This window comes from Chelonoidis abingdonii, chromosome 21, assembly GCF_003597395.2.
Source record: "Chelonoidis abingdonii isolate Lonesome George chromosome 21, CheloAbing_2.0, whole genome shotgun sequence".
Lineage (NCBI taxonomy): Eukaryota > Metazoa > Chordata > Testudines > Testudinidae > Chelonoidis > Chelonoidis abingdonii.
The window spans coordinates 14,493,999-14,510,184 of NC_133789.1; the positions used below are offsets into that span (position 1 = coordinate 14,493,999).

The 16,186-nt window shown below is 44.2% G+C and overlaps 1 protein-coding gene across 1 annotated transcript in view; it reads left to right on the plus strand.

Moving 5' to 3' along the window:
• MYO1D (myosin ID) overlaps nt 1–16,186 on the plus strand; it is a 351,948-nt gene that overhangs the window by 202,121 nt on the left and 133,641 nt on the right. The window contains exon 21 of the mRNA XM_075059626.1: nt 6,746–6,900. Coding sequence (XP_074915727.1) covers nt 6,746–6,900 — 155 coding nt within the window. The remainder of the gene's footprint in view (nt 1–6,745; nt 6,901–16,186) is intronic.

The window sequence follows — 16,186 nt, forward strand, 5'->3', positions numbered from 1 at the left end:
TAATAAACCGGCTCGCGTCCAATCCTCTGCGTTTCTGCTTTTGAAACTCTTAATGTTTTAAAAAATTGAAGATTACAAGACGGTCAGGTTTAGTTCAGTCTTGTTGCAAAGTGCCTAGACAAACACATTATTGGTGTGCGAATAGCTGCTTGTTTTCAGTCCTTCACATAAATGCATGTTTCAAATTCAGAGGGGTAGCCGTGTTAGTCTGGATCTTGTAAAAGCAGCAAGAGTCCCTGTGGCAACTTATCGACTAACAGATGGTTTTGGAGCTTGAGCTTTCATGGCGTGAATACCCACTCGTACGGATGATGTTCTGTTTGGTAATTTCCAGGGGCAGGAGTATACTATACGCAAGCTAGAAGCGTCTAGAGATAGTGGAGGTATAGTTTCAATCAGGTGAGGATGAGGCCCTCTTCTAGCGCTGAGGTGGTGAAAACAACGGGCGGGAGAAACTTGGTTTTGTAGTTGCAGCCATTCACAATCTTTGAGGTTTTCACCCTTGAGCTGATTTTGGTTGTCAAATTTGCAGATGAACTGAAGCTCAGCAGTTTCTCTTGAAGTCTGGTCCTGAAGTTTTTTTTTTGCTTGCAGTATTGGCCTCACTTTAAGATCTGCTATTCTGTGGGCAGGGATGTTGAAGATGTTCTCCTACAGGTTTTTGTTATTGCATTCCTTAATCGTATCTGATTTGTGTCCATTTATCCTTTCTGTATAGACAGTCCAGTCTTGAGCGATTGGCAAGCAGCGGGCATTGCTGGCATATGATGGCGGTATATTACATTGGTGGACATGCATGTGATGACCGGTGATGGTGTGGACCGTCTTGGTTATCTCTTTGTGATGGGGTGTCGCTTGTGTAGATTATGTGTGCAGAATTGGCATGAGTTTGTGCATGGATTGGTTCCTGAGATACTCAGTTCTATGGTGCGGTGATGCAGTTTTACTGGTGACAATATGCTTCAGGATTTGGCAGGTGGTCTCCGTGGGCTGGGACTGACCTTCGCCACAAGGCCTGTGAAAGTGTGGGATCCTTGTCCAGGGATGGGTGTGTAGTTCCCTGCTTGATGCGTTGGAGGGCTTTTATTCTGGGTGGGACTGTATGTAATGGCCAGTGGAGTTGGTTGTTTCTTCTTGTGGGTTGTCTTCCCATAGACGGCTTCTGGAGTACACATCTTGGCTCTGTGATCTGTTTCCTTATTTCCCTGCGAGTTGTATTGTTAGTTTTGAGAATGTTGGTGGAGTATGTAGGTGTTGGTCTCTGTCTGAGGGATTAAGAGAGATGTGTTGTCCCTCAGTGCTCTCGGCTGCTAAGACAATGGATCGTATGGTGTGCCGGGATGAGCTGGAGCATGAAGGCTGGCGTTCGGCGCTGGTCAGTAGGTTTCGCGGGTATAGGATGATGTTAATGTGCCCATCATTATTTGGCACCGTAGGTGGTTAGGAAGTGGGGCCTCCGTGTTATGGAATGATCAGGTCTGAGGATGCTGATGAGGTAGAAGCTGTTTTGAATCGTGTGGAACTTTTTTCCAGAGTTTTCCTTTCATGGTCCAGATTGATGAAGATGTCATCAATGTAGCGTTGGTAGAGAAGAGCGTGAAGTGGCGGATGCGAGGAAGTGTTGTTCAGGCAGCCATAAAATGGTTGGGTTGTATGGTCCATGCAGGTGCCATAGCGCATTGCCACTGATTGGATGGTATATATTGTCATCAAATTTGAACTGTTGTGTTATGAGGATAAAGGCACAGCCGCTCTCCAGCAACCAGTTGTGCCATGGCCCATCAGGGATACTGTTCCTGGAGCAGCTTGTTCCATCTGTTTGTGAGATGTTTTGTAGAGAGCCTCATTACCTCCATTGGTGCGCTACGGGATGGTGTTTTCTGGAAGGTCACCATGCATTGTAGTTTCCTAGAATAGTGGTGTTCAGGAGATAGCTAGGAGTTCCTGGTGGTCCTAGGGTCTCGAGTAGATTAGTCCACATATTCCAGCCAGCCTTCAGTGAGGAGTGCCAATGGCCAGATGTGATTGGGTGTCTGGGATTTCCGGGATTTTGTGGATCTTGCGGTAGTAGATAGAATACCCTGGTCAGGGCTCTAAGAATGTTATTTGTTCCGGTGTTGTGTAGGAGATGTCTTTGGTAGATGGCTGCATTTGCAAGTTTTTCTTAGTTGTATTCTCAGTGGATCTAGAGGGTAAATGGGCCTTGATAGAATTTTTTAGGTACTGACTGGAGAGTTGTCTGGCAGCCTCCTTTTGGTAGTCAGACCTGTTCATGATGACAACAGCACCTCCTTTATCAGTCTCTTTGATTATGTTGTCAGGGTGGTTTCTGAGGCTGTGGATGGCATTGCGTTCTGCACGACTTAGGTTATGAGGCAAATGATGTTGTTTTTCCACAATTTCTGCCTGTGCACGTCAGCGGAAGCATTCTACATATAGGTCCAAACAAAGACTATGAATGGCTTGCCAACTACAAAACCAGTTTCTCCTCTCTTGGTTTTCACACCTCAGCTGCTAGAAAAGGGCCTCATCCTCCCTGATTGAACTAACCTCGTTATCTCTAGCCTGCTTCATGCTTGCATATATATATCTGCCCCTGGAAATTTCCACTACATGCATCCGATGAAGTGGATATTCACCCACGAAAGTTCATGCTCCAAAACGTCTGTTAGTCTATAAGATGCCGCAGGACTCTTTGCTTATTCAAAATAGAATATCCATTCACATGAATGGAGTGAGGACTTCCTAGAAGTGCTAACTAAGGGCACAGGCTATGCTTAGTTTGCATTTTATCCAGCATTGAAGTAGTTAATGTTTCTGTGCATCTAGGTATTGCACTTTTTTGAATACTTAGAAATTCATTAGATAGAAACCAGCTTTTCTCGAAAATCTGCGGTGACCTGCCACTGGGAAGAACACCTGTATTGAACAATCTCCTCAATCTAAATAATTGCGAAGAGATATTGAGGTATTTTGTAAGAGGGCAAAATGAAAATGTTTTGTGAAGCATAGAGACCGCAGAATGTTACTGTGCTGTATTGGAAATTCTTTATGTGAGCATCAGAGTCCTGTGGCACCGTATAGACTAACAGACATTTTGGAGCATGAGCTTTTGTGGGTGAATACCCACTTCGTCAAATGCATGCACCCATGCAAGCTCATGCTCCAGTACGTCTGTTAGTCTATAAGGTGCCACAGGACTCTTTGCTGGTTTTACAGACCCAGACTAACACAGCCACCCCTCTGATATACGAGCATGTCTTCTTCAAACACAATAATAGTAAATCACTGCTTTGCAATCCTGGGTCCCTCTTCATATATGGTTTAATTACAGGGAATGACCCTTTGGTCCTTTTCTAATATTCCCAAGAAATTACATCATAGTGCTGAGGCATGCTGCCTGAATCCTTGTCCTACTGATTTACTGTTGAGCTAGTGGCATCCTGCAGGAATGGGCAGTGAGGAGAAGAGAATGCAGAGTTGAGATGACACAATATGTGAAATGTTTTATTTTTAGACATGATTTGTGAAATGTTTTATTTTTCTGGTTTACAGGGCTCCTTGAATTAAACCCCTGCCTGTGATTTTTGCTCAAGCTCATCCATAATTTTTCTCTTTATAGATTTGTTTTGTACCTTTTCTAGTGATTTGAATGTTTGCAGTTTGTCCCTTCCCGTTTGACCTGTCTAGCGTAGTTCTCATTTTTCAGCGCATATGGTCTCTTCAATAATAGGACTGTTTTTTATATTGGTGTATATTTTGATGAGGGAGGTGGCATAAGTAGCCACTTGATACAGGTGTTTTTCTTTGTTGAAAAAACGCACTTCTTTGGATTGATGTGGATGTTTTAAAGAAGTAAATGGATGATGATTACCGCCAGCCTCTTTGCTTGCTCTATTAGATGTTCCTTTCTAGAAAGAGATATGTTCATCTGGAAGACGGATTGCCCTTCTAATGTGTACAAGGGTGAACCCAGCTGAAATTCATCTGTCTGCCAGCAATACTTACTATCAACATTTCTAAAGCATCCTATCAACATGGCAACATCCTTAGGGATGGTGTTTCCATGGAAATCTCATTGGAGACAGTCAGCTGATGTCTAGTGCTACCCGTGAACTTGTTTTTAGCTCAAGAAGCCATCCTGTAGTTTCCCATTTTCTTTAACTGCTTATTGCTCATATGTAATGGCAAAGACTGTCCCTTAATGAATGACTGATTAATGCAATTCAGATCCTGAATTTTGTATGGTCTCCTTATCTCTTTAAAAAGCAGTATTTGGTTTTGTGTATGGAATTACAAACCATATTTGTTTGGTGTCAAGTATCAGAGGGGTAGCCGTGTTAGTCTAGATCTGTAAAAGCAGCAAAGAATCCTGTGGCATCTTATAGATTAACAGACGTTTTGGATGCATCCAACGAAGTGGGTATTCACCCACGAAAGCTCATGCTCCAAAACATCTGTTAGTCTATAAGGTGCCACAGGATTCTTTGCTGCTTTTACATATTTGTTTGAATATGCTAGACATTGAGGAATCTGGCATTAAATATTCCGGAAACTTATTTATATATTATTACAAACACACGTCTTGAATTTTTTTTATAAAATCTAGGCAGAAAAAAAACCCTTAAAGCTCCCCGGAAAAGGGGAAAATTCAAAGGATTTTGGTTTCAGACATGTCTTCCTTACTCCCAATCTATTACAGCCTTACCTGGATTAAAGTGTTTCTATTTCGAGATTCTGCTATAAAGTGAGTGTGCTGGTAATAGTTTTAATGCAGCATTCATTTTAGTCTCCCCTACAAAGGGGGGAAACTGATTTTTCAAGATGGCAGAGGGCAGTTTAAAGGTGATTGACAGAGCAGTGGAAGGAATCTCTATTTTGGCTACCTTTCACAGTAGATGCATAGATTTATGATTTTTAAAAAGGACAGACGGTCAGAGTTTGTTTTTTCTGACCTTCACAACATCCTGGAAAACTGAATTATTATTCTTTGTACTTAGTGAGGCAATTTTCTTTCCTTTTTTTATGCTATGTTCAAGATTTGGTGTTAATTTTTTAAGCCTGAAATAAAAAAAACGAGAATTTTTTGTTCAAGGGCTGTTGGCCTCCTAAAGCAGCTTAGTTAATTATTAATTTTTAAACAGGCTTTTGAAATTCATTGGTTTCAATTCATTCTCCTCCTCCCCTCCCACCCCCCATTAGCTGCCCATTTAAAGCCCAGATAGCACTAACCCATGGGGCTCTATTGTGATCACTGGCATGATATTTAAACATGCAAATTAATTTTAAGGGACTCTGTACACTCAAGCAGCTGACAATTTCCATGCATAAAGTGTAACATTTAAAAATTTTTATAATCTTTTTAAGTATTGTGTGTAGTGGAGAATAAAATCCTATTGCGTGCAGGAGATCACTGCTGGGTATTTGACATATTAAAATGAGTCTGTATAGTTTGTCTGAAAGCTTAGTTCAGAAACAATGAGCTGCTCTCAGATCAGTACAGTATAGGCACCTCTGAAGAGGGTGAATAGGCCAGGGCTCTTTTGTGCCAGAGATCTGTCCAAAATTTGGTAGCGGCTACTGTAATGTTCATTACATATATTTTCAGGGGATGCCACATTACTGTTAAGCCTTTGACTGGCCTTGTAGGCGGATTCTTAGAAATACCATTTTGTGAAAAAGCACTGGGATTGTTAAACTTAAAGCATGATGCATCCTGACCAGCTCTGAAAATCAGGCAGGCTTCTCGGGGTACAGAATAGTCTCTGACTGGATTAGCATGAATATTTGATCACAGGAGATGGGAGTTTGTAGAAGGAAATTATTTTAGAAAAAAATGCCTCAAGACTTTCAGGTTCCATCTGTATTATGCTTATCAGGCTCGTCCACCTCATTTTTAGAGGATGGGTATGTCCCTGGTGTTTCCAGCCATTTCTGGAGAGGAGCCCTGCAGTCCCTGATGAGGCTTGCAGAAGCTAAATTTCCAGAGAAGAATGTCGGCTGTATCTGATCTTTGTGGAGTTTACTGTTTTGTTTTTTTCCGGGAGGGTCTCTTGATTTTCTAATATCCTTATATCTGTATATTATCTGTACATTGTTAAATACAAAGGGCTACATTAGTTTGTTAGCTTGAGGGGAAAAAATGTTTTCTCTGCTGCGCTACCATTCTGCTGCTGGCCTCCTTTGGAAAGGAACGCAGAGTTGGTGGGCCTACTGCCACCTGGCATAATGGTATCCCTCCAAAGATACTTGGTGGTAGGCACGCCAAACAATTGGAAACAGGCTCCTCCATTCTCCGAGGGGGGCACAGCACCTAGCAGAATGGGGTCCTGGTCAATGACCTGGGCTCCTAGGTGCTATAATAATACAAATAATAAATACTACTAGTAATCCCACGGAGAGTTGGGCCAGACTGAGCCAGGTCTCGGGAGTCTCTTCTTGTCCTTTGTTTCTCCTGCTGGCTTCCAGGATATTGTGTAGTTTCCATCTTCCCTTCCTTCCCTTGAGTTTTTCTGGTCTTTCAGGGGGAGCATTGAAGAAGCCATGCATACTAAAGTTTCTCATGGAAAAATTTAGTTCTGTGATCCTTTCAGAGCTAAAAACTGAAGAGATGGGATAGTGTACCGAAGTAGATGTTCAGAATTAAAGATGGAAAAGAGACATTAGATTTAGTCCATTCCTCTGGTAGTGGAGGATTGTTACTAAGGTATATGCCATAAAACTATTCTGTGCTTTCTCTCTGCAGTTGATGGGATTGAGTGTCTCCAATGGAAAGGACCAGCTTGTGGTCTTCCACACAAAGGATAACAAAGACCTCATTGTTTGCCTCTTCAACAGACAGCCAACTAACGATAGCAGAATTGGAGAGCTGGTTGGAGTCCTGGCAAACCACTTCAAGAGGTCAGTATTTCTGTGGAAAATTCAGAGTCCAGCTCATCAGATCTGTGACATCCCTTAAAATTGTTTGATCATAGAATCATAGATTATTAGGGTTGGAAGGGACCTCAGGAGATCATCTAGTCCAACCCCCTGCTCAAAGCAGGACCAATCACCAAATGGCCCCCTCAAGGATTGAACTCCCAATCCTGTGTTTAGCAGGCCAATGCTCAAACCACTGAGCTATCTCTCCCCCTTGCTTTCTATCAATGCTGTCTCATTTATACTGCATTCATTCAAATATCATATTGCCTCTGTATAAATCCATGGTATGCCCACATCTTGAATACTGCATGTAGATGTAGTTGTCCCATCTCAAAAAAGATATATTGGAATTGGAAAAGGTTCAGAAAAGGGCAACAAAAGTGATTAGGGGGTATGGAATGGCTGTCGTATGAGGAGAGATTAATAAGACTGGGACTTTTCAGCTTGGAAAAGAGACGACAAAGGGGAGATATGATTGAGGTCTATAAAATCATGACTGGTGAAGAGAAATTAATTAAGGAAATGTTATTTACTTCTTCTCCTAACACAAGAATGAGGGATCACCCAATGAAATTAATAGCAAATTTAAAACAAATATACGGAAGTATTTCTTCACACAATGGACAGTCAACCTGTGGAACTCCTTACCTGAGGATGTTATGAAGGCCAAAACTATAACAGGATTCAAAAAAGAACTGGATAAATTCATGGAGGATAGGTCCATCAATGGCTATTAGCCAGGATGGGCAGGGATGGTGTCCCTAGCCTCCGTTTGCCAGAAGCTAGGAATGAGTGACAGGGAATGGATCACTTGATGATTACCTATTCTTTTCATTCCATCTGGGGCACCTGGCATTGTCCACTGTTGGAAGACAGGATACTGAGCTAGATGGACCTTTGGTCTCACCCAGTTTAGCCATTCTTAGGTTCCTATGTTATAGATGAGCAGCAGTTGAAGTAGATGAAGAAGTGTATTCTACTTAGGTGTGTGCTTGCCCAGTGTGCCAGAGCCAGAGATTTTGCCTGTCAGCACCCACAGAGTGGCTGTGACCCCTCCTCTGACTATATGAGGCAGTGCCGCCCTGACCCCCCTCACTTCCTTCTTACAGCCAGTGGTTGTAGCCTCACCACCTCGCAGATAGTCTTAGTCTAGTTTTATTGTATATAGCTGGTAGTTAGTGTTAGCTAGTTGTCTGTTTTCCCCAGTGATGCCCTCACCAGGGTTTAAACATTGTCCTCTGTGTGGAGGAGCGATTCCCAATAGAGAGGAACACCACATGTGGGGATCAGTCTCTGCGAGGCCAACCTCAAGGAGCATTGCATGATCTGTAGGTTCTTCAAGAAAAGAACTCATGTGGCTTAGGACCTTTGCTTCAAGCAGCACCTGCTTCAACAGGCCATGCTGCCTGATCCAGTACTGAAGCTGTCGTCAGGTTGAAGATCACCCTTGTGCTCCAGGAGCACTGCCACTTCACGTTCTGGAGCAGGCGCTTCTCAAAAGAAACAGAGAAGCTATTCTCTGTGGAGTGCAGAGAGGAAAAGGTTGTATAAGACCAATTGAAACAGCTACAGGTCTTGGGGTGACTCTTCCACCTCCCTTAGGAAAAGTGTGGACTGGCACAGAGCTGGTGCTGGCATGTGGGACAGCGTGGGTACTTCTGACCCTGCTCCAGTGCTGAGTAGGGAGGTTAGAAATCCTGTACTTGTTGACTCCAGCTCCAGCCTCCAGGGATTTAAGTCTGGTCCCAACAAGGGAGATGCTAGTACTGACTATATCCATGTTGTTGGCGTACCAGGCAGCCGCAGGCCTCCTCTGCCTTTTGGTCCCAATCTCACCATTGGTCCAGGACCTTCCTAGGGCTGCACCACCTGTAGCCCCTCCGATTGAGCGAGCCACCAAACTCTTGTCTAGTAGCACCGCAGCACAATGCTCTCTTCCAGTAGTGGGAGTAGAGCCAGTACCGGGGTCGGTACGGAAGACCTTGTACTGGGAACCTCTTCGGCACCACTTCCAGCAGATGCTTCCTTAGCAGCTTTCATCACCCTCGATGTCAGTACAGTTGATCTCTCTGTTTACATCAGCAGTGACACCACTTCCAGCACTGGCATGCTCAGTACCGACTCCATCTGCTTTGCTGCTGCTTGCCTCATTCGGGCAACAGATGAGTCAGACCACTTACTCGCTCCTTCAGGTCTTGTTCTGCCCTTGTCACCGGGATCCTGAGGCTTCTCTGCATTCAAGTCATTCTCCTGCTCTCCATTGCACAGTAAGCATCAAGGACCACTAATGGACCATTACAGTTCCCAAGACTGGCATCCGTCTTGTGGCTGGGATAGCATCATGGTTAAACCTGGTAGAGCTAATTTGTTCTGAACCAGTTAGGGAGGTTCTCCTTGACTGTAGGCAACTTTCCACCAGGGCCACTTACCTGGCCAAGTGAAAGACATTCCTGATCTGGTGTTCGCAGAGCTGTACCTCTCTGATGCCGTCATCAATACTACTCATCTTGGACTATCTGCTACACTTAAAGCAGCACATCAAGCAGAAAGCAGAGCGAAGGAACTGAGGGGAGTTGGGGTGGCACTGCCTTATGTAGTTATGGGAGGGGCAACAGACATGAATGCTGCTCTCTAAAGTTACTGCCAGGCAAACTCTCCGGCTCTGGCACTCTGGGTGCACACTCACCTAAGTGGAATACACATCTGCAACAGAACGTAACTGTTTTTTAGATACTTTGTTATACAAGAAGAAAAAAGAGTGAAATGGCATCTGAGATACTACTAGCAACAAAAATGATTAGGGGGCTGGAGCACATGATTTATGAGGAGAGGCTGAGGGAACTGGGATTGTTTAGTTTGCAGAAGATAGGAGTGAGGGAGATTTGATAGCTGCTTTCAACTACCTGAAAGGGGGTTCCAAAGAGGATGGATCTAGACTGATCTCAGTGATACCAGATGACAGATCAAGGAGTAATGGTCTCAAGTTGCAGTGGGGGAGGCTTAGGTTGGATATTAGGAAAAACTTTTTCATTAGGAGGGTGGGGAAGCAGTGGAATGGGTTCCCTAGGGAGATGGTGGAATCTCCTTCCTTTGAGGTTTTTAAGGTCAGGCTTGACAAAGCCCTGGCTGGGATGATTTATCTGGGAATTTGTCCTGCTTTGAGCAGGGGGTTGGACTAGATGACCTCCTGAGGTCCCTTCCAACCCTGATATTCTATGATTCTACGATTAGGCAGCTCTAAGGTCCCTGGGCTTCTGCTTGCCAAAGGCTGTATATTCAGGGCCAGAACATGAATTGAACTGAATAGGAGTTGCAAATGGTTTGCACTTCTCAGGACTAGGCCTTCAATTTGTATTTCAATGTTATTTCTCTTTCATCATGTCTATAGATCACTTTCTGCTTGATGTGTAAAGTGTTATCTCTCTACTTTCTTGGAAGGTGTTTTCTCTTTCAGAGAAGAATCTAGTCAGGTGAACTGACTGGGTTAACCACATCCAAACAGCCATGGTTAGCCCATCAGTCAGTCTCCAGACTAGAGGATTCCTTTGTTAGGTAAGACATATCTGCAGTAAATTCATATGTCTGTTTTATAATGTTAGTAAATTTCACTGAGTTGGTCTAGTCCTCTGTGTGGTAATGACTTTAGTTCATGTGCAGCTTGTACTGGTATGTGTTCTAAAGTCTTATGTTACATGACTTCAGGTAATTTAGATATGCTCTGAAGGTAAACCTTGGTGGTAAGTATGAGGCCTTTGAATCTGGAATGTTCTTGTTTGGTTCACCCAGGTATGTAATGTTTTATTTAAGGCAAAATTAAGATATTTTTCCCTCTCATATCCAGTTCAGTTTGTATTTTGCTTTCTGGATTGTGTAGTAGACTGAAGATTGCCCTGGGACCATGCATTCCGTCTTTGCTATTTGCTCTGTATCATGAAATGTAATGTTGTAACATTTTGGGGTGAACCCTAGACCAATGAGGGGCTGTCACTGCCTGCCATGTAACTCTGAGTGCCTTAAATGCTCTGCTGCTGTGGCTCACAACCTGGACACCAACAGCCTGCAGTCAACTTCCTTGAGAGAGAGAGACTGTGTGTGCGTGTGTGTGGTGAAGCCCTGGTTCAGCACTCTGACCCCAGCAGCCTACCTACCATGCAACAGCCCAACCATGGTCAGCACCAGCCTAGGCTACTACTTGCATACACCCCAAACCCTAATTTTGCCAAAACCATCTGTCCTGAAGCGTCCAGCCCTTTCCTGGAGCACTCGGAGAATTAATATGGTTTATTGCTCCTTTAAAGAGACAAAAGCACAGCGTATTACTTTATTCAAACACAGCATTGAATTGGTTTAGATTAAAAGAAAGACAAGTATATTTAATCCAAAATAATCAAAAAGAGGTTTTAGGTGAGTTCAAGCCCAAGGGAAAAAGACCAAATGGCTACAAGTGAATAAAAATAACGTGCTTTCTAGAGGCTAAGACTTACCTCCACAAGCTACAGCCTTGGTTCAAGGTAGATTTCTTACCAGTCTTGTTCTTTCCAGACATGGCTCACTTTCTCTCAGCCAGGATCTTCCACAGTTGTATAAGTGGCTGATTTTTCTTTGTCTCCCTGGGTGAAAGATCTTTGCCAATGCAGGTATCTCACCTATATTCAGCTCTCAGACTTCAGCCCCTTGCTTGAAGGATCCATCTTTCTCAGCTTGCCCAAACTTTTGCCCCTTGTGTCTATCAGTGATGGATGCCAAGATGGCTTCTTCTCTTTCCTCACATCTTCCTAAGCACGTTGTCTTGTCCCCAGACGCAGGATGGCCTTATGCTGTTCTTTCCTTTCTCCAGATTTCCCATCCCCCTGCTGATTCATATGTAAATGAGACTTCCATTGTTTTGCTTCCAACATGTATAATTTACATAGGAGATAGGCAGATATCTGCCTTCCCTTCTGTCTGGGAGAAAACCTGTTTCTCTCCCTTTGTTTGGTCAGACATTAAAGCACAATATTAATGACTATCCATAATTTCTTATATAGTATTAATAGAATCATAGAATATTAGGGTTGGGAGAGACCTCAAGAGGTCATCTAGTCCAATCCCCTGCTCAAGGCAGGACCAACGCCAACTAAATCATCCCAGCCAGGGCTTTGTCAAACTAGGCCTTAAAAAAAAAAAAAAAAAAAAAAAAAAAAAAAAAAAAAAAAAAAAAATTATAAAAAACTGGATGGAGATTCCACCACCTCTCTATGGTAAACCCATTCCAGTGCTTCAACCACCCTCCTAGTGAAAGTGTTTCTAATATCCAACCTAAGACCTCCCCCACTGCAACTTGAGACCATTGCTTCTTTTCTGTATCTGCACCACTGGAACAGCCGGCCCATCCTCTTTGGAACTCCCTTTCAGGCGTAGTTGAAGGCTGCTATCAGAATCCCCCCACTCTTCTCTTCTGAGACTACATAACTCCAGTCCCTCCGCCTCTCCTCATAATCATGATGCCTCGCAGCACCCCCTAATCTTTATGCTCTCCACCCTCGCACTCTATCCATGTTTCCACATCCATTCATAGTGGGGACTCAAACTCGTTCGCAAAGGTGCTGCATATGACAGTAGGACTCATCTCAGTTCTCAGCTCCGCGGATTGGGTATGGGTCACGGGATAAGTTCTACGTCTCTTCACTTGATGTTTAAGCTTGTGCAGTAACTTTCTGTTTAAACTGTCTCTTCGGGTAAATCATCTACATCGAGTGACGCCTAATAGACCTGTTATGTTGGTCTGTTCCCACGTTGCTTTAGGATAGCTCGTAGTTTTGTACACGATGCTGGTCTGATTAACTCATAGTTATTTATGATTACATTGTAGCCATTCTTTTTAATCCTCAGGTTTCTTTTTCAGGTATAGACAGAATGGACAAGACTCGAACTAAGCCAGTCAACGTTGTGTATAGGTCTGCTCATCTAGTACTGACATAGTTACATTCAGGAGAGAAGTAGATCGGCGAACTTACTTCCTCCTAAGACAGACTTTACTCACTATATCAGAACATTTTCTGCAGACTTATTCGTTATTTCATTGTGTGGGCGCTTCATTTCTCCTCTCCTAGAGATTGTTCTGTCATCTGTCCTCTGGACCCATACCTACGCGCCTCGCGCATAGTCTACCTGCTCCGACTAAGTTCCTGTATGCATCTTGCGAGACTTGTCTGACGGAGTGCTAAGTCCATCCAGCTCATCACGGCATCATTATACGAAAATGGTGCCTGATTGTAGTTGAACCAATACCGACGTACTCTCTGGCGCTTGCACCAACTTCACAGAACCGGTCTTGGCCAAGTCTCCTCGGTTTTGTAGCACTGTAACATGCATAGCCGCTTTCGGATTACCTTAGTAGTCTGTTCATCCAGCGTCCGATACTACTTCAAATTGCTGGCGCATTAATGCGAAACTTAACGTATGTGCGCAGAGTGGAACGACGTTCATTACGCTATGAGCTTAATCGTCACCAGTATGAACCATACCCTCTCTCGTTTTCCTCGAATATGCATACCTGCCATTCTATCATACCCATCAAAAGAAGGGCAGATATAGGTTCGTGTCAGGCGAATGACTATGGCCTTTGCTGGAGAAAATCTCCGGCTTGAGCTGCTTTTTTTATCTCCCTGCGTCGCTCTCCAAATATGCTTCGATATGTGGATTTCTTGAAGATTTGCTCTCGTAGCATGACTCATATTTTGTTGTGGGAGAGCTGAGATGTAGAGGCTGGCCCACGCCCCTCCTCCCCTCCTGCCTGATCATGTTGAGTGTTTCCCGACGTGTCTAGCTTGTGACTTTCTCCTTTATCTCCAGAGTAGCATAAGAGCCTTACTAATGTATTTGCACGCCTTTTGTCCTTATACCTTTTTCTCCGGGAACTGTCCACATTCCTCATAGTCGACGGATCTTTCTAATTGTAGTGGGCACAGTTGTGGCTCGCCTACTGCAATACACTGTTCAGTTGCTGCTAACCTTCCAGCTACCCTTGGTCATTGACTGGTAGGGCGGACCTGGTGCTTAGGTTGCTTTGGCTTCAGTAGTTTGGTTCTCTTTGAATATGCTTCTATTTTACCTTCTTTCGTGTGGTGCACTCTCTTGTGGGCTTGACTGCTATCCTACTCGTTTTCTCGTTAGCCCTGCTTTGTCATGTTGGCGCTAGTGTGACTCTGATGCAGGTCGCGACTGGTTAAGTAGCTGGTTGGCTGAGTGCAAATCATAGGCAAATAAGCGTTTGTCGTCACTTGCTCGAGGGGTGTTTTACCGATGTCTATGTGTGACGTCGTTGCCATCTCCTCCATTCTCTTCGTCAAGTGGCATCCACCTGGATTTTCTCGTCTGTATCGAGGACTAGCCTCCTTGCTTAGCTGCATGCATACCTGTTTTCGTCGCAGCTCTCGCTGTTGTGCTTTCTGTCGTTTCACATGCTCATTTACTAGGGTTCGTGTTAATTTTTCCGAGTTGTGCTGTTCTGGCTCGAGTGCCATTTTTCTAACCGATGTTCAAGTTCCACCTAGGCAGTGATTGTCTACTGGTCCTCCTGCTCTTTAGTTACATCTCTCTTTTACTTTAAGGTTTTTTTCCCTCATTTTTTCTATAAGTCCTTGTGCCATGTCTTGTACTCACCTTTTTGTTTCTACCTCTTCCGGTGTGAGAGAGCCCTTATTGGGGGGATCGGGTGGATCTGCGTTTCTCTGTTTGTTTTCGCGGTTATTTGGTTTCTCTATTCTCCGGTATGGTCTGTAATTTCGTCTTGCATCACCGAGGTACATTTCGCTTGCCTAGGTTACAGCCAGGTTTGTCGCCTGCCTATAGTTTGTTAGCTATCTTCGCAGAATGCTCAGCTTTATTGGTCAGTCCTAGACACCCTGATACTCCGCTTTCATCTTAAGGCACTACGCTGCGCTCTCTGCGTGCTTTCTCGTTTTCTTTTAGCCTTTCAAGCCGCGGTGGTTCGTGCCCCTCTTCCTTGCCCTAGGTAAGTCTAGGTCCTGTTCCATTTGTGTCGTTAGTGGGGAGAATAAGTTTGAATGGGTTCCCTGTTCTCTTATACTGTAGAGTTCAGGGTTGCTATTGATTGGTATTTGGCTTACTCGCGGTTCGTTTGTTATGTCTTGTTCTTGCGTTATCCTGAACTTCACCCTGTTCTCATGGTGCTGGCTGCTACCGATTTCGCTTCCCACTTACCATCTCCTTCGCCCCTGTTCGTGAGCAGCAGGTCAAGAGGAGCACGGCCCTACTTGGTTCCTCCAGCATTTGTACCAGGAAGTTGTCCCCAACACTCTCCAAAAACTTCCTGGATTGTCTATGCACTGCTGTATCGCTCTCCCAGCAGATGTCAGGGTGATTGAAGTCCCCCATTAGAACCAGGGCCTGTGATCTGGAAACTTCAGTTAGTTGTCCAAAGAAAGCCTCGTCTACCTCATACTTCTGGTCCAGTGGTCTATAGCACATGCCCACCATGACATCACCCCTGTTGCTCTTTCCTCTAAACTTAACCCATTTCACAAAGAAACTAATCACCAATGCATCACAGGCTTTCATAGAAAACCTTACTCAATACACTTTTATAATACAATAAGATTGTACACAATCACTTGATTCAATTACTTATTGCAGGGGTGGCCAAACTTACTCACCCTCTGAGCTGCATACAACAGTCTTCAGAAGTTTGAGAGCCAGGCTACGCCTGCTGGGGATCAGGGCTTCTGCCCCCATGGGAGGCACCTGCCAGGGCTCAGGGCTTCAGCCTCGCTCCTGCTGAATCCCTGAGCCCTAGCAGGTATGCCCCTGAAATCCAAGATCCCCTCCCTGTTGGGCAGAAGCTGCTGCCTCATCACCTGTTGGAAGGCAGAGGTCCTGAGCTCCCTGCCATGTCTTGTAAGTAGAGAATAGGAGGGAACATGGGAGGCTCCACAAGCCACACTTTAACTGTAAAAGAGCCACATGTGGCTCACGAGCCACAATTTGGCCACCCTTGACTTATTGTTTAGGGTACAGACTCTGTTTTTTTAGCCCAGTAAACCGCTGAAATGTATTTTCAGATAAACTTCCTTTTCTCCTTCTGGGAAGAGACACTATGCAGTCTGGTGAAGACTTTATGCTGGTTCCTCCTCTGCTGTTGATAGTAGAGTCATTACTTCCTCCCCTTGTTAGCTCGATAGCTTTGTTTAACTTTTTTGTAAATACACCTTCATTGTCTCTGCCAAATGACTAGGCTGGTCAGCCAAGCAAATGCACATTCCAT